The sequence below is a fragment of the Podarcis raffonei genome, chromosome 11, assembly GCF_027172205.1.
Source record: "Podarcis raffonei isolate rPodRaf1 chromosome 11, rPodRaf1.pri, whole genome shotgun sequence".
Taxonomy (NCBI): domain Eukaryota; kingdom Metazoa; phylum Chordata; class Lepidosauria; order Squamata; family Lacertidae; genus Podarcis; species Podarcis raffonei.
In genome coordinates, this window is record NC_070612.1 from 8814670 (window position 1) to 8832941 (window position 18272).

The 18272-nt window shown below is 47.9% G+C and overlaps 1 protein-coding gene across 2 annotated transcripts in view; it reads left to right on the forward strand.

Annotated features, from left to right (window-relative positions):
- Positions 1-1472: 1472 nt before the first annotated feature.
- Positions 1473-18272, forward strand: part of ARK2C (arkadia (RNF111) C-terminal like ring finger ubiquitin ligase 2C) — an 85783-nt gene continuing 68983 nt past the window's right edge. Inside the window, exon 1 of one of the 2 annotated variants that reach the window (XM_053407598.1) lies at positions 1473-1973. In XM_053407598.1, the coding sequence (XP_053263573.1) occupies positions 1913-1973 (61 nt within the window). In that variant the 5' untranslated portion in view covers positions 1473-1912. The remainder of the gene's footprint in view (positions 1974-18272) is intronic. The other variant, XM_053407597.1, reaches the window with a different exon arrangement.

Consider the following 18272-nt stretch of genomic DNA (forward strand, 5'->3'; position numbering starts at 1 on the left):
GTGATCCATGCGACGGTCATCTCCAGGCTTGACTACTGTAATTCGCTCTACGCGGGGCTGCCCTTGAAGCTGTCCCAGAAACTCCAGCGGGTGCAGAATGCTGCAGCGAGGCTCCTCACGGGGTCTCTGCCATGGGAGCATATTCACCCAGTGCTTTTCAAGCTGCACTGGCTCCCAGTGGAGTACAGGGTCAGATTTAAGGTGCTGCTTTTGACCTTTAAAGCCCTTCACGGCCTAGGACCCTCGTACCTATGGGACCGCCTCTCCTGGTATGCCCCATGGAGAGCCTCAAGGTCCATAAATAACAACACCCTAGTGGTCCCAGGCCCTAAGGAAGTTAGATTGGCTTCAACCAGAGCCAGGGCCTTTTCAACTCTGGCTCCGGCCTGGTGGAATGCTCTGCCTCATGAGACCAGGGCCCTGCAGGATCTGATTTCTTTCCGCAGGGCCTGTAAGACAGAGCTGTTCCACCTGGCCTTTGGCTTGGAGCCAATTTGATTCCCTCCCTCCCTCTCTTTCTTTTTTCTTTTCCTTCTCCTCCTGCGATGAGGCTACATTTTAATATTTTAATGTTCCATTATTTTAATGTTGTATTTTATTTTTGTATTTTAAGTTGTAATCATTCATCTTGTTTTTATTATTGCTTGTAAGCCGCTCTGAGCCCGGCCTTGGCTGGGGAGGGCGGGGTATAAATAAAAAAATATTATTATTATTAACCTGAAGCACTATTTCTGGGTTAGCAGAGTCTGTAACCTGAAGCGTATGTAACCTGAAGCGTATGTAACCCGATGTACCACTGTAAAAGGAAGGACGACAGAGAGAAAAATCGGGGTCGAGGAGGACTAACACCAGGTGGCAAAACAATTACCAAAGAAATGAAAGTATCCCGCTTGGCACATTTCGATAAAATATCTTCCCCGAGGGAAAATTCCCCAAGATCTTTGTTTTGTTTTGTTTTGTTTTAGCTGCCTAGATTTCAAAGCCTGTTGCGTCGTAGCGAAAGACACAACTGCTGTCCCGTCGCCAGAAAGTAAAAAAGAATAAAAATGCCCTGCGCATCTGTAACCTGCGGACGCACCGTTCTCCCCGTGCGCCCTGCACATCTGCCTTCTCCTCCCCAAGCGCCAGCCTCCGCTGCTGCGCCTCTCCCGGCTCCCACGTGGGGCTCTGGCCATCGCTCCCTCGCTCGCCCCTTTTGTGTGCTCTGGACGGTGCGCGCTCGGGGGGGTGCGCGTGCCTCCCCCCCGCCGGCCGCGCCTCCCTCCTTCGGGCTTCCTGTTTCTCCATCCTCCCGGTTGCGCGCGTGTGTGCGCGCGCGCCTGCTTGAAACCCAGCCTTCCTGCAAAAGCCCTGCCTCCAATTGCTGCGCGATCTCCTTCTTTGGTGGGAGGGGAGAGGGAGGGAAAGAGGGAGAAAGAGAGAGGGAAGGAGAGAGAGAGAGAGAGAGGGAGGGGCCCCAGGGTAAGCTGCAGCCCACCCCCATCCCCCTCCTGATTGGGCCTCCTCCTTGCCAGGGCTGGAGACCATATAAAGGGAGGAGAGGGGAGGGGAGAAAGCGCGCGCGGGGAGGAGGAAGGGAGAGAGGCGCAAAAGGCACCCGCGCAAGGCCTCCCTCCCATTGGCTGCGATTCCCTTTGTGCGCCAGGCAGCTGCGAGCCTCAGCTCTCCATTTGAATGTATACAGGGCACTGGGAAGGGACCATTTCCATGGGCCATCTGTCTTACTCTAGCCCGCAGCAGCAGCAGCAGCAGCAGCAGCACCAACCTCTCCAGAAACAGCAGACGCCAGCACTGCCAAAACCATCACCATCGCCACCGAGGAGGAGAAGGAGGAGGACCGCCGCCGCCGCCACCATCACCATCACCACCGAGGGATAGTTGCAGCGCCAGGGGACCACAGCAGCTGGCCAAGATGGTTTTGGTACACGTCGGCTATCTTGTTCTTCCAGTGTTTGGCTCTGTGCGAAACAGAGGTATCTCTTTATCTGTGCATTTTCTGGTGGGGTTGGGGTTTGGGGGGAGGTGGAGGGGCGGCTGTAGGGATGAGGAGAGAGCAACCCCCCTTTCCCTCCCCCCTCAAATGACCTGGATGGTTTGGTGATGGTTGTAATGGAAGCCACTGGTTGTGTTGCCTTCTTACATACAATTGGCAGAGAGGCGAAGGGGGAGAGGTGTGTGTGTGAGTGTGTGAAAGTGGGGAGGGAGCTGGGGGGGTGGAGAGCAGAGCAAGTGTAGGGCATTTGAGAAAGGGGGATGGATGAGGGGCAGGGGGAGGGCAGCATCTCCTAGTGGTGTCGGGCGACCCGAGAAGCGCAAGGAAAGGGAGCAGTCTGTAAGGAATCGGGGCGCGGGGGGGGGGAGATTAGAGAAAGAGATGGAGAAGCGGGGGAAAGAAAGAGGAGCCGGAGGGGGCTAGGGAATGAAAGAAGAGGCGAAATTCGGGGGAGAGGGAGAGAGAGAAAGGGCACGAACTGGGAATGGAAGTAGGGGATTGTGTGCGAGAGAGCGCAGGTGGGGAGATACCCCATTAGTAAGAAGGAAAATGGACCAGGATCGGAGATGGCAGGGAGGGAAATCTCTAAGTGGATCGAAGCGTTTTGTTTTGAGAAACAGTCTTGTGTTATTCTTTAGAGATCTTGGGTTGTATTTCAGAGCGATCTCGCCTTTTATGTAGAATAATGTATATCCCACCCCCCCCCACCAATGTCCAGTTAACTCCATTTTATATATTCTGGCGAGCCCCTCCTCTTTTTTCTCCCTCCCCTTCCCACCTGACAAATATAGATCCATGCCTGCGAGGAACACTAAACTGCCCCTTTCTATATATGCAGATTGTAGGGAACTTTACGTGGTGGTTGGTGTGGTCGGAAATTGGAGGGTTTTACTTGATGCCCATAGGATATAAATCTAGGATCCAGGATTTGGGGGGCTTTTTTGGGGTGTGTGTGTGTGTGTGTGTGTGTTTATTTTATTATTTTTTAAGTAATTGTCTTATATGTGATCCCAAGCCCCTATAAAACGAAAAGCAAATTATGAGCTCATGGCGAGGCCAGCTGGTCTCATCCCTCGCTCTGCCTTCTGGTGAACTCTGTTCAGCCTCTTTTGTCTTCTCTCCCCCCCCCCCCATATATATACTTATCCAGTGGATTTTAATCCTTTTTGAGGGGGTTCGGGAACCCTCCAACCCAGCCCTGCCCCCTCTTTTTTTGTGAGGTTTGACATAGGTGTCTGTGCATTCCCACCCCCCCACACCAACAACCCCCTTTTCCCCTTATGACATTTAAACAGTTTCTTATACCCAGCCCTGAAATATCCAGACCTGTCCATTCACAGAAGTGTGTGCCTTTCGATCTGAGATGCACCCTGGTTGCCTAGACCGAAATCCAAATTAACAGCAATTATTTTCCATTTCTGGATTTGAATTTAATATGGGATGTGTATATGGCCATTGCACATTTTCCCCAAGCTCCCCTCTTCCCTCCCATTCCTATATAGCCGTCACGGACAACGGTTTTGAATCCTCTGCTTCCTTTTTCTTCTTCTTTTTTTTGGAACAATTTGTCCTCCTCCATTCCACATATTTTCTTTCAATCAAATTGAGGATGCATTTAGATGTCATGGCTGATTCCTTCCCCGCACCCCCTTTCTCTAAGAGCCATTCTTGCCTCAACTATATAATCTCCTTTTTCCACCATGCCTGCCTCCTCCCCTTCTGTGGCTCACGGCTGATCGAACGCCTAGGATAGAACAAAATCTCTCAGTTTAATTAAAGCAACTAAATAATATAGCCCGTTTTCCTGATAAGCCAAGGCATTCTGCTCATCTCCGCTAAGATTCAATCCATCAGTGAGGTGTGGACAGTTAATAGAAACACCCCCCCATAAGAAAAAGAATCTAAGACCCTAAGGCGAGACTCCTGCCATTGTGCTCCTGAGACCTGTGGGTTTCAGTAGCGACCCCCCCCCCGCCACCCAAATCTCTTTGGGCTGCATCATTCTTAGGGTCAAAATCCCGATCTCTGCGAAACACAGGTGAGGAGATGGAGAGCGTAGAAAAAGTGGGCTTCCAAGACACCGGGTCGAAACAGGCATCAGCATCCGCCCCCCCCCGCCCCCCCAGCCTCGCACATCCCTCATTCTGCTGCTTTTGCCTTTCCTCCCCTTTGCCCCTCCCTCCCCACCCCCCCACTGTACATGTGTATGTACATAACAGCTTAGTTTCCGCACATGGTGGCATTTCTGTTTCCTTTAATTGCAGCCTCTTCTGGTGTGGTGTTGGTGGTGGTGGTGATGATGATGATGATGGGATGACAACATTTTTTTTGCATTGATCCAAATCTTTTTCTTTCTTTGTTTGTTTCCAAATTTATTTTGTTTCCTCATCGTGTAGATCAGTGAATGGTCAACCTGCTGCCCCTTCCGTTGCCTTGTAGTTTTCTGCCTCTGCATTTTAGCTCTAATGTTGACACCCCCACCCCCTTCTTTAACCATTTCCTGTATCCATCTGAGGAACTGCACTGGCCTTTTAAGCTGAAGTATCCTCTTTCGGTGGTGGCGTTGCTGCAAAACAGGGGTGGGGGGGGTTGTCGGCTGCTGGGAGGAGGAGCTGATGATATTTTAAAGCCGGAATGCTACCTTCCTCCCTTCCCTGCTCAGTTATCCTTGCATGACTTGAAAATGCAAAGGATTATTTATTCATTTTAAAAGCAAAGAGAGAGAGAAGGCACTGTTTGATCACTTCCAAAAATTATGCTTCTCTGCAAAATATGATACTGATGTAGCCAAGAGCTTCTTCCTCAACGATTATGGTTTCTTTAAAAAATAAATAAAGAGCCAGCAGGCTGTAATTTCAAATTCAGGTGTCATCTGGGAGAAAGGGGGAAAATTTGCTTGTGTTCTTACCCTCTGGGGAGAAGCGCCAGGAACAATAGATTTCACCTCTCTTTGGGTCTCATTGGCTTCCGAACACACCCACCGAGGAACTAAGGTTCTGGGTTAGGTGGTATTTGCCCCTGCTAAAAACCATCCGAGACTTTCTGACAGAGGATACTGAGGCTTAAAGCTGAAGTCTTAAACCACCAATCTTCCTGTGAAAAGAAAAAGGAAAGAAAGAATATGGTAGACAGACTGTATGCTCAAACCTGTTTCTCTTTAGCTGTCATTGTAGTAGTCTAGAAGGGTGGTGGTGGGGAACAGGCCATTTTCCAATAGAGCTCTAGTTTTATAACGCCATTTTTGTATCTTCATCCTGTTTAGCTAAGTACATTTGCACTGTAAATTCCTGTTAAGTGGATTCATTTTGCTTCAGTTGGGTGGAGGACAATTTCTTGGGGTTTTTTTGCTCCCCATGCCACCCAAATCTCCGCCCTAACCTCTGTTCTTGTATTCGATCTTGGTTTCCCAGGCAAATTGACTTTGGCTTTGAATTTCTTACAAAAGAAAAAGAAACCATTGCAAATTAAACAGACAAACAAACAAACAAACAAACAAACACAACTCTCCCAATCATCTGCAAAAAAGGCTCTGCGAAGAACACCTTCTTTACTTTGGGAGCACGTCGTAAATTACATATAGATACACTCTCACAGACTCGCACACCTCTCTCTCCTCACCCAAATTCCTCCCTTCCCAACAGTTGACCTCCATCCGTTCCCTTTGCAAGCTGAACCCCACTCAGCACCCACAAAACTCCCTAACAAAAACCGACGTGTCCCATGTCTTTAACGTAACACAAAACATTCCCCCATACATGCACCATTTAAACACACACACACAAACACCTCTATTGGGTGGCAATTTGGATCCAATCCTTCTCTTTTGGAATGGCCATGGGGGGCGGGGAACCAAAACATGCAAACTTAACGAAAAGGAGGAAAGAGAGAAGAAAAAACAAAAAACAGAGGAAAGTGGAATGCTTGCTTAGCAAAATGGTTTTCCATTCAACAGGGATAACATTTCTCTCTGCTGTGCTGAATTTTTTACTTCCTGTTCTTATTTTGTGGGTAAATTTTTTTCTGTATTCAGATATCCTTTGGTTGTGTATTTCTTCCACCTTTTTTCTTGTACTAAAACTTGAAGCATGGTCTGTATTTTTTTACATTACCTAGTTTTTTCTGATGTAAAATCTCTCTCCGTAGAGACATACCCTGCTGAAATGTAATGTGCAGTAGCTGATACATCTTATTCATTGTATGCCGCTTCCGTTCTGTTGCCCTTCCACGGCATGGTGGGCCCCTGTTGCCTTTTGTATTGTGTGCATGACAACATTGTTACAACACAGTTCCACTAATACTAATATACAATCTCTCAATAAAGAAACTAGTTTTCCTATATTAACCTAGTGTGCTTTTTCTATTGCTGTCCCCCACCCCATTTATTGTTGTATTCCTGCTGTTTTAGATTATTTCCCCCCTACCCCGCCCCTGCTTCTCCACCCCCACCTCCTCCCCCATTTGTGTGAATGGATCTCTTTTTCTCTGGGAGGGGGGAGCGCCACCAATATTGGGCTGGAAGGGGTGGAGTAGAGAGTATGAATGTTCTTTCTCCCATATCTACCTTCAAGCATTCTATAACCTGTGAATACCAACTCTCTCTCTTTCTCTCTCTTTCTCTCTAGATACACATCCTATATTATCTTTCCCCTCCCTAGGTGGAGATGACTCTCTAATTGAGGTGCGCCAACCTTTTGCCAAGCTGCCCCCGTCCCCCGGCCAGGTGTCCCGAACATCTGGAGGGTGCCAAGTTGGCAAAAGGCTGGTCCTCAGAGCGCCCAAGACGAAAATGTAGAGAGGTATGCATGTAAATTCACACACTGGTGAAAAGTCCAAAACTGTTAAAACGCAGGAGAAGCTTGCTAGCTACTGCGAAATCCCAACATGTACTGAACATCACACCAGGTTGCTAATCAGGGTGAACAATGACACCAAAGTGGATGGGGCTGGGGAGAGAGAGAAAAAAAGATATATATTGACAAATAGCCACTGATTTTTTTAAAAAAGTATCTCCCTCCTCTTCACGAGCCTTCCTTTTGAGTCTGAGGGTGCATGTTCATTCCTGTAAGTAAAAAACCTTTAGTTGTTGGTAGCTAAGGATGACCTTGGGAAGACGGGGGGTGGGAATGGAAGTGGGGGGGGGTGGACAGGTGTGGGTTGCAAATGGATCCCTTAAGACATTAAATTATCCCCCTGGCCATACGCCACTCACAGCCAAAGGTCCTTGTAAGACTCTGAAAGAATAAGCACTAGATAGACCTTTAAACTATTACCTTGCCCAGGGCAAACCAAAGCGACCTACAACCAAACTAGATATCCATTCCACCTTCTTTCTCCCTCTGTTTATCGATGAACCAGCCTTTAGTCTTTGTGTGTTTCTGTGCGTGTGTACATCCATGCAACACATACATGTGCAGAGCAGGGGCCAAGGAACATTCCCCCCCAAAAAAACAAACCTATTTGCGGTTCAATCTGATTCATGCCTACTTGGAAGTAAGCCCCGCCTGTTTCCAGCAGGGCTTACTCTCAGGTAAGTCTGTGCAGGATTGCAGTCCTGGGGGATTATGCCCCAAACCAGCAGCCATGGTGAAGAGGGCACCCTTATGTAACACCTTGGTCCCGTCTTCCATTGCCTACGTGCCGGGAGAGAACGAAGGGCTAGACTTTTGAAGGGTTAGACAAAAGAAAGTCGAACCTCAGTCTCCCCTAAACAAAACCAGGAGGGGGGGCGGGGAAGAGAAAGTAAAAGGTCGTTAGGTTCACCCCTCTCCCATCGTCTTTCTTTCAGGTGGGGCGAAGAATAAATCCAGTTTGTGTTAAAACGTCCGAGACCACGCCATTGGTCTTGGAGAGGGAGGGGTGGAAAAAGGAGATTGAAAACCAAGTGGAGAAAATAAGCGTCTTTGTACCAGTTTGGGGGTGCAGGGGGCCAAGCCCCTTTCCTGCTGGCTCCATCCTTCCTGCTTCACGCGCCTTCCCCCATGTATATCCTTAGTCAGTCGTTTGGCCATTGCCTCCCTCCTTGTTTGACCATACGCAAGACACATCTGACATATTGCTTCTCCTCTCTCCCCCCCTCCTTCCGAACGTAGTGAATGCTCTTTAGGCCTTTGTTCTTGACGCTGTCCTAAGCCAGGTCTGGCAGCTTAGCTGTTTGCTGTGACACACATCCATCTTATTACCACACATGTTTTTTTTAATATATATATATATATATAAAACAAAACCAGAGCCAGGCTGTGCTAGCTTGCATGGAAGAAAGAAATATCTCTAGGTGCATGCCTTTTGCAAAGCCGTGTGTGTGTTTGTGTGTGTGTGTGTGGATGAGGCTGGCCATCCTTTAATGATGTGATTTTTTTTAATCCCTCCCCCTTCCTTCCCTTTCTCTCCCCCATCTGCCTTTCTCCCCACCCTCCCACAATATAACCATTTTGATTTTCTTTTGGGGAATGAGAAGCCATAAACACAAGCCACCCACCTCGCCAGAGGTATCTGGTTCCTGGCTCCGGCCAGAGGGAAATATATAAGACTACGACAGCTGTTTCCCACCCCACGCTTCTCCCCACCCCACCCCACTCCTCGCTCGACTCCGACTTTTGTTCAGATAGCAGCAGTTTCGCTGCATCAACAGATAACCCTCCACCAGATCTGGTCCTAGAGATTAATGCCCACGCAGATCAAAACCGTTCCTTTGCTGCAGCTGGGGGAGAGTTTCAGTGCTCTTAATAAGGCCGGGAAAGTGGCTCGGTTAATAGGAAGTCATGCTAAGTCATTTGTCATCTGAGTACCACGGCTGACCTATCTTGCCAGAAGCACATTCTTGGGAGAGCACAGGTGTATCTCTGCCACATCTCGCCATTAAACAACCCGAGGCCTCCATAGTTCACATCATTCATTGAATGCATCTCCAACTGACCTCCCACAAGTCTTGGATATTCCGGTTTCCCCTCCCTCTTTTGTTTCGTTGACACTCAGTGTGAAGTGTCTTGACAAGCACAGACCTCTGCCCCTGCTGTGGGCATGAATATTCACACCATATTAGGTTTTCTGGAGTCTATCTATCTACCTACCTACCTATCTATCTGGGGCACCTTAACCTAGCCAGTCCCACCAACACACACCTTAGGATCTCCAGGATGTACTGTGTGGTTGATGAGGGATAATTCTGGAGGCAGAGCTGGTGGTATTCCTTTGTCCATGTGTTCAGTTCAATGTGGAAGAACTTGGCTCCCTGAGATTTCGTTTTAAACAAGCAGACATGTCCTTGTGGTTGAAGGTTGGAAATGTGTGAGGGTCTGCCAGATGTTCAGAAACTAACAGCGACATTGTGCTATGCATGTTTGCTCTGGCTGCAATCCTATTGCCTCCTTGGAAGGAAGTCCCGTAGAACTGAATGGGACATGTGTCTGAGAAGACATGGATAGGATTGTACTGTTGGTCCCACTGCACAAAATGGACTTTACACGCAGGTAAGTGTGTCTAGGATCATTTGATCCGTATCTCTGGCTATTCCTTGTCCCTACTGGCAATTGAAGCCCAATTCTATGTGCTTTCCTTGCTTTTTGCTTCCTTATTTTAAAGTCTCCCCCAAACCTCCATTTAGAACAAATAATGCAATGTTAGCAAACCAAGGCCCGCCTAACAACAAGCTGGCACGGTTGTTTTCCGAACATGGGTTGTAAGGAGTTGCCTTTTTAACATAATGCGATTGTTGTTGTTCCTTTTAAAAAAAATAAATCATGTTGTCTGAGCACTCACATTACCCTAGGCTGGGTTAAGTCTGACAGATATAGGGCACATTGCGCAGGGAGCGTAGCCTTGTGAACACTGTCGAAATGAGTCAGACCTCTGCAAACAGAATTCTCAAGCATCTTCAATCCAGGTCAACGTACAGTGGCCACGTAAGGATGGCCACAAAAAAGGACAAAAGAGAGGACAGAATTGCATAAAATTAGCATTTGCTAATTTGTGTGTGTGTACGTGCTTTTGGGAATGATTACTGCAATTCAAGTACAGTGGTACCTTGGTTCTTGAACAGCTTAGTTGACGAATAAATTGGCTCCCGAATGCCGAAAACTTGGAAGTGTTCCGGTTTTTTAATGTTTTTTGGAAGTCGAACATTTGACGTCGCTTCCGCCTGAGTTCAGGAAGCTCCTGCAGCCAATCGGAAGCCGCGCCTTGGTTTTCGAACGGTTTGGGGGAGTCGAATGGACTTCCAGAACGGATTAAGTTCGAGAACCAAGGTTTCACTGTAGATATAAATGCAGGTTGACATGGTGGCGAAGACATTGACCTGGTGACCTGTGTCCCAGCTCAGTCCGCTATCCAGTCGGTACAGCACGAGACTCTTTTTTTTGGTGTTATTTTATTTTATTTTTTTTGGAAAAGATTTTATTATTAAAATAATTCAGCATTAATACACACATATTGCAAATATACAAGCATACAAACATACATTTCATACAATCCTTTAAAAATGTTCAAACATACCTACACTCAATCCCACAGATAATTCCTTTTCCCATCACCATCCACCACCCCTCACCCCATCTTTGTGTTAGACTTCCAGTCTACTCAATTGCAATAATTGCAATTTCTTTCCACTTCTATTGCTTTCTTTCACACACCTTTAACCTAATTCCATGCTTCTTTTTCTGTTACACATTTTTATCCATCTTATTTAGTATTTCAGTATTTAAAACGGAACTTGTTTATTCTAATAGGAGTTCTGATTTTTCAATACGGTTTTGCAAGTATCCTTTAAACACCTTCCAGTCCCTGTCTATCTTCTCTTTTGAGATCCTTCCAATTTCTCCCATTTTTTTGGATATATTGTAATACTCCAATAATTTGGCAAGCCAAAGACTCAGCACAAGACTCTTAATCTCTTAATCTCAAGGTTGTGGGTTTGGGCCCCACGCCAAGCAAAAAGATTCCTGCATTGTTGCAGGGGGTTGGAATAGATGACCCTCATGGTCCCTTTCAGTACTACAATTCTGTGTTGAGTGGCCACTTCAAGGTCTTTGATATCCCCACGTACCATGTTCTTTGACCTGAAACCAGACTCGGACTGGGCAGGCCTTCAAACAGAGAACTGTCTGTTGCAAAATAGAAGAAATGCCAACCTAGGTCAACTGTGCAAAAGGGGGTCTAGTGGTGTGCCCTGATTTCTTTATTTTAAAAAAGGAATATATGAGATCTGTAGTGTGCCGTATGTCACATGCCAGCAGCTTGGGTGTTCTCTAAAATGGGAGACGAATCATATTCAATGGATATTCTTGATCAGGTCGAGGACCTGAAAAGTGGATCTTGAGCAGAGATGAAATCCCCGTGCTTAGTCATCCGAGGAACAGACCTGGAGCCCTCTTTGATGAAGCAATCCCATGCGACGCCTACTCAGAAGTAAGCCCTACTGAGCTCAATGGGACTTCACGGTGCAATCCGATCCATGTCTACTCAGAGGTAAGTCCCACTGAGTTCAGCAGGGCTTACTCCCAGGTAAGTGTGTATAGGATTGTAGCCGAAGGGACTTTCCCCCCCCTTAGCATTTCAATCCCAAATAGGGGCACTGGTTTTCATTCTGCTCAGCGCTGTGAGCTGAGCAGCACTAGTGTACAAGCACATCGCACAAATGTGGCATTTTATATTGGGTTCGGCAAGCACCACCACAATGTGCAGCTGTTTCTTTTTGAAAAGGGAGTTGTTTCTATCCCTTGAAAGGGCCAAGGAAGTTTTGCAAGCATCTGGGCCATGGGTAGGCAAACTAAGGGCGGGGGGCCGGATCCGGCCCAATCACCTTCTAAATCCGGCCCGCCGACGGTCCGGGAATCAGCGTGTTTTTACATGAGTAGAATGTGTCCTTTTATTTACAATACATCTCTGGGTTATTTATGGGGCATAGGAATTCGTTCATTATTATTTTTTCAAAATATAGTCCGGCCCCCCACAAGGTCTGAGGGACAGTGGAGTGGCCCCCTGCTGAAAAAGTTTGCTGACCCCTGATCTGGGCCATCTCTGGTGAAAGCACAGAGCTGGTAGTGTTTGTCATCACGGCAGTGTGCATATCCTGCTTTGTCCTCCTCAATGATTACCAGAAAAATAATAACCATTATGCAAATATTATGCCCGGTTGTATATAAACCAGGAGCTTTCCTTGATGCAGAGATTAGGTTTGCTCACTGTTCAGGGTGGTGGTTGTTTTCATTTCTTGCTTTGCGTTAAATTCACATCTCCAATGCACATTCACCTCTGTCCTTGCAAACAAGAACCAGGACCACCAAATCAGAGCTCCATTGCCCTCTGAACCGAGAACTCCTGGTGTCAGTAGGGTGATCTCATTGTGGTCTTTGTGGGTGCTATTTCTGTGGCATCAATCCAACAGACCTTCTTTGCAACCTATGACAAATCAGGGAAAGGCAGGGCCGGCACTTCCATAAGGCAGAATGAGGCGGCTGCCTCAAGCCGGCAGATATTGAATGCCATGAAATGGTGGCAAATTTGGTTTGATATTGTAATTTTACTGCTAGGGAGCGGGAGGGGTGCTTGTGTGATTTCCTGCCTCAGGTGCCCATATAACTTGGGTGGCCTTGGATAGTTTGACCTGTGGGGGAGGGACAATTTTCCGCTCTGCCTCAGGCAGAAAAATGTCCTGAGAGGTGCCGGAACTGCGTTCTGGGGAGTTCTAGCTGGAAAAAAAGCCCTGTACCAAAACAATGCATTCTGGGAATGGTGACCAGAGTCGCAAGAGGCCAACTAGAGACCAGTGGACACAAGATATACTGTATTTCTTAAATCAGGGGTAGGCAAATGCGGCCCAATCGCCTTCTAAATCCAGCCCATGGACGGTTCGTTAATCAGCGTGTTTTTACATGAGCAGAATGTATCCTTTTATTTAAAATGCATCTCTGGGTTGTTTGTGGGGCATAGGATTTCGTTCATCCTCCCCCCAAATATAGTCCGGCCCACCACATGGTCTGAGGGACAGTGGACTGGCCCCCTGCTGAAAAGGTTGCTGACCCCTGTCTTAAATAAATATTATTTTGATTAAAGAAAAGAAGGAAGGATAACAGGCACTCATGTTTTTCTCCTACTAGGGCTTTAGGAAGGAGGGTGGGTTTATAGGGCTAAGCCCCCATCCTCAGTCCATCATATAGATGTTATCTGCAAAAAAAGAGACAGAGATGCGTTAGCACATTCTTATTATTAACTATTATTATGACATTTATAAGGTAAAGGTAAAGGGTCCCCTGACCATTAGGTCCAGTCATGACCGATTCTGGGGTTGCAGCGCTCATCTCGCTTTATTGGCCGAGGGAGCCGGCATACAGCTTCCGGGTCATGTGGCCAGCATGACTAAGCCGCTTCTGGCGAAAAAGAGCAGCGCACAGAAACGCTATTTACCTTCCCGCTGGAGTGGTACCTATTTATATACTTGCACTTTGTGCTTTCAAACTGCTAGGTTGGCAGGAGCAGGGACCGAGCAACGGGAGCTCACCCCATTGCAGGGATTCAAACCGCTGACCTTCTAATCGGCAAGCCCTAGGCTCTGTGGTTTAACCCACAGCGCCACCCGCGTCCCATGACATTTATATCCCACCTTTTTCTCTAAGGATCTTAAGGTGGTGTACAATGTTCTCCCTCTCATTTAATCCACACAACAGACCTGTGCGGACCCTCGTTTAACAACCACAACAAGGTAGGTTAGACTGACAGACTGTGACTGACAAACAGTGAGCTTCATGACCAAGCGGGGATTCAAACCTTGGTCTGCCAGGTCCTTGCCTGACACTCCCTACTATCACTGGCTAGTTTGGTCAAAAATGGCCAGTTTGGTCCTAGATGTGACATTTGGGGCTATAAACTGCCTTACAGTAATGCTTTAGACCATGGGTAGGCAAACTAAGGCTCATGGACTGGATCCAGCCCAATCGCCTTCTAAATCCAGCCCACAGACAGTCTGGGAATCGGCGTGTTTTTACATGAGTAGAATGTGTGCTTTTATTTAAAATGCATCTCTGGGTTATTTGTGGGGCATAGGAATTCATTCATTTCGCCCCCAAAAATGTAGTCCGCCCCCCCACAAGGTCTGATGGACAGTGGACTGGCCCTCTGCCAGAAAAGTTTGCTGACCCCTGCTTTAGGCACCTGCTCCTAATGGATCTCTGGCCGTGAGGGGCCCTTTCCATCGCTTCCTAACTGAACCTGAAGTAAAATAATAATCTTGAGATGTTCAGGATTGCACCTGGCCCCTTCTGCATCTTGTCACTGCTGTGCCCTTCTTCTGAGCCCACGTGACGGGCGTGTGTGTTGCTGGAGCCAGGATCAAAAGAGCAATTGGAGTCCCACAACCAAGGAGTCCTCAAGTCCCATCAGAGGTAGGGAGCGACGGCAGCCTTGAAGAACTCAGGGGAGAGAAGCTCTCAGGGGAGATTTGGCGTGGTTGATTTGGCTGAGGACGTGACTGGGATCATAGCCAAGCCGTGCCGATTCCCTGCAAAGCAAGGTGGGAGGCAAGTTTAAAGAATCAGTGGTTGCTAGTGGCGATGGCTGCATTCTACCTCCAACTTTCAGAATGCCTCTGAGTGCAAGTTTCTGGAAACACCAGGAAGGGAGAGGGCTGTTGCAGACTTTCCTAGCCCAAGGTCACCCAGTGAGTTTCGTGATGGAGCGGGGCTTTGAATTATGGCTTCCCAAGTCCTAGTCTGACACTCTAACCAACCACTATAACAGACTGGATCAGACATCTGATTGGCCACTGTGAGAACAGGAAGCTGGTGTAGATGGGCTGTTGGCATAATCTCCAATATTTCTCCGATGAAAATAGGGTTGTCCTATTCATGTGGGTGGCGCTGTGGTCTAAACCACAGAGCCTAGGGCTTGCCGATCAGAAGGTTGGTGGTTCAAATCCCCACGACGGGGTGAGCTCCCGTTGCTCGGTCCCTGCTCCTGCCAACCTAGCAGTTCGAAAGCACGTCAAAGTGCAAGTAGATAAATAGGTACCTCTCCGGAGGGAAGGTAAACGGCGTTTCCGTGCGCTGCTCTGGTTCGCCAGAAGCGGTTTAGTCATGCTGGCCACATGACCCGGAAGCTGTATGTCGGCTCCCTCAGCCAGTAAAGTGAGATGAGCGCTGCAACCCCAGAGTCGGCCACAACTGGACCTAATGGTCAGGGGTCCCTTTACCTTTCCCTTTCATTCAATAAAAAAAATAATAAAATAATAATAATAATAATAATAATAATAATAATAATAATAATAATAATGCCCCACCAACTTACCCCCAGCCACTCTCAGCAGCTTCCAACATATATAAAAACATGATAAAACATTAAACATTAAAAAACTTCCCTATACCAGGCTGCCTACAGATGTTTTCTAAAGGTTGTGTCTCCTTGGCTCAGAGGTCACATAACTCCAGAGCTTTAAAAAAAATATGTTTAGGGGTACTCACATTTTGACTCAAGAAAATCACCATTTTGTAGTTCAAATCGGGGAAAATAAATACAGTAAATGGAGAAAAGTTCAAAGATTGGCAAAATGATTAGGGGCATGTGTAACCCTGCGTCCCCCCAGAAAGAAAAGCGCTGCGTAACTCCGTAACCTCCAACATTTTTCCAATGAAAATAGGGATGTCCTAAGGAAAAGTGGTACATTCTGGGATCAAATCAGGAACCAAGGCAGCTTCTGTGAATCCAGGACTGTCCCTGGAAAACAAGGCCACTTGGAGAGTCTGAGATTCCTGTGGGAAACTGGCAACTGGTTTTCAGAAGCATTTGCCTCCCATTGTGGACGGGGCCGGTGCTATTATTAGGCCAACTAGGCAGCTGCCTCAGGCGCAGACCTCAAAGGGGTGCAGTACTGACCTTTGAGGAGCACAGTTTGATAGAGATTAATTTTGCTTATATCTTATAAATTTCTGCTCATACTTTAGACTTCGAAGAATTCCATCACACTTGAAATAATTCATACAAAGACATCTGCTTTTGAAAATTGAAGTTAGCCTCTCTCTTTTTTAAGGGGACGTGCAAATGGTTAGCATGGCCTCTAGGGCTCAAAAAAGTCTGCCTCCAGCAGCACTGACTAGTAGACATTGAGAGCCTTATCTTCCATGTGGCCCTTGTGAGGTTGTCCAGAAACAAATGTGGCCCTGGTGTCATTGGTTAGCGGCTTTGGCTGGGGGTTGGGACCTGGGTTCACACCTCTGATCAGCCATGAAGCTCACTGGGTGACGTTAGGCCAGTCCCTGCCTCTCAACCTGACAAACCTCACAGAGATGTTGCAGGAATTAAATGAGGAGCAGGAAAGCTACATCTGCCACCTTGAGCTGCTTGTAGAAAAAGATGCAATATAAATGCAATCAATCAATCAATCAATCAATCAATCAATCAAGGGCCACCAGAGGAACCATCTCTATGAGTCCGTCTCCTTGCCCAGTTCCTATTCCTGTTTATCCACACGTTTGATATTTGAAAAGAAGATACAGTCATACCTCTTGTTATGTTTGCTTCATGATACGCTTTTTCAGGATGCGTTCCGCGGCGACACGGAAGTACCGGAAAGGGTTACTTCCGGGTTTCGCCGCTCGCGCATGCTCTGATGCGCAAAATGATGTCACGCGCATGCACAGAAGTGGTGAATTGTAACCCGCACATGCACAGACGCACCACTGCGGATTGTGTTTTGCTCATGTTGCGAACAGGCCTCTGGAACGGATCCCGTTCGTGACCAGAGGTACCACTGTACTCTTCCTGATAACCTTGAAATGCGAGTGTATGATTCTTTTAGATATTTTTAATCTTCAAAAGGGATGCGGGTGGCGCTGTGGGTTAAACCACAGAGCCTAGGACTTGCCGATTGGAAGGTCGGCGGTTCGAATCCCTGCGATGGGGTGAGCTCCCGTTGCTCAGTCCCTGCTCCTGCCAACCTAGCAGTTCGAAAGCACGTCAAAGTGCAAGTAGATAAATAGGTACCGCTCGGGCGGGAATGTAAATGGCATTTCCATGCACTGCTCTGGTTTGCTTAGTCATGCTGGCCACATGACCCGGAAGCTGTACGCCGGCTCCCTCGGCCAATAAAGCAAGATGAGCGCCGCAACCCCAGAGTTGGTCACGACTGGACCTAATGGTCAGGGGTCCCTAATCTTAAAAAAAAAAGTTTTTAGGTGTCCTTGGAGGAGGAAAAAGCAAGTTATCAAAGCGATAAATAATTGTTATTGGGGTAATGTGGGGCTCCCCACATCCATGTATACTGCTCTGGCAGTGGGGCTATCACCAGGGGCGGAGGAAGTGGGGTGCAGTGGGGACGGTACGCCCTTGGTGTCACCACTGAGGGGGGTGACAAAATGGCGGGCGGCACTCACCTCGAGTCCTGCAGAGTGCCTGAGCCACGGGTCTCTCCTGGGAGTGACGCACTGGTTTGGGCGCCCGCAGGCTCCTTGCTGCCCCCAAACGGTCTGCCCACCGCCTCTCCCTCAGCTGTAGGGCAGCTGAGTGGGTAGGCAGACTCCTGCCCTGTCTAGCCCTGCCCTTGGGCACAGGGCATGTGCGCTGCCCCTGGCGCCCAATTGGCTTGCTCCACTGGCCATCACTTCCGTTCTGGAAACAAAAACCCAAAAGCCATGTCCTCTGCCCGTCTCCACTGCCCCGCAGTCAGGCTACAGAAGCACAGCTCTGGTGCCCCGTGGCAGTGCCCTCCTTGTAAGCTTCTGGAGCCATCTGGCCGGCTGCTGTTGGAACAAGACAACCTGCTAGCCTAGCGGCACCTCAGTCTCATCCAGCAAAGCCATCTTTATTATTCCAATTGCGTCTCTGCATTGGCTTCGAGACAGCAATCCTCCATATCTTTTTATAGCGTTTAACAAATTCCATTAAAACCAATGGGGCTTATTTGTAAGTAAATGTGCTTAGAATCAACCTGTTACGATCGTCGCCATCTCCTCTCTCCCTTTACGCCTTCTGTTTTAGATTACTTTTGGGGTGGGCGGGGCAGAACGATTTCGTGGGAAAGGGACCGCCGGGAGTTCGGCAAGGCTCACCTTCAGACGCTCTTGTTTCCAGCACATGCAACATGCCATAATCTCCGCCTGAATCTGCCTAGAACCATGTTGTGGTCCTCCTTCCACAGTATGGCAAACGACTAGCATTAAATTCTTTTGCGGAGGATGGGCGTTGGCTCTGCAACGCCGCCCTTGCACAACGGCACACCGTTTCGAAAGGGCAAAAGGCTTCGTGTGCAGGGAACGCGGGAAGCTTGCGCTGAATCAGAGCACTGCTCCATGTGGCCCAG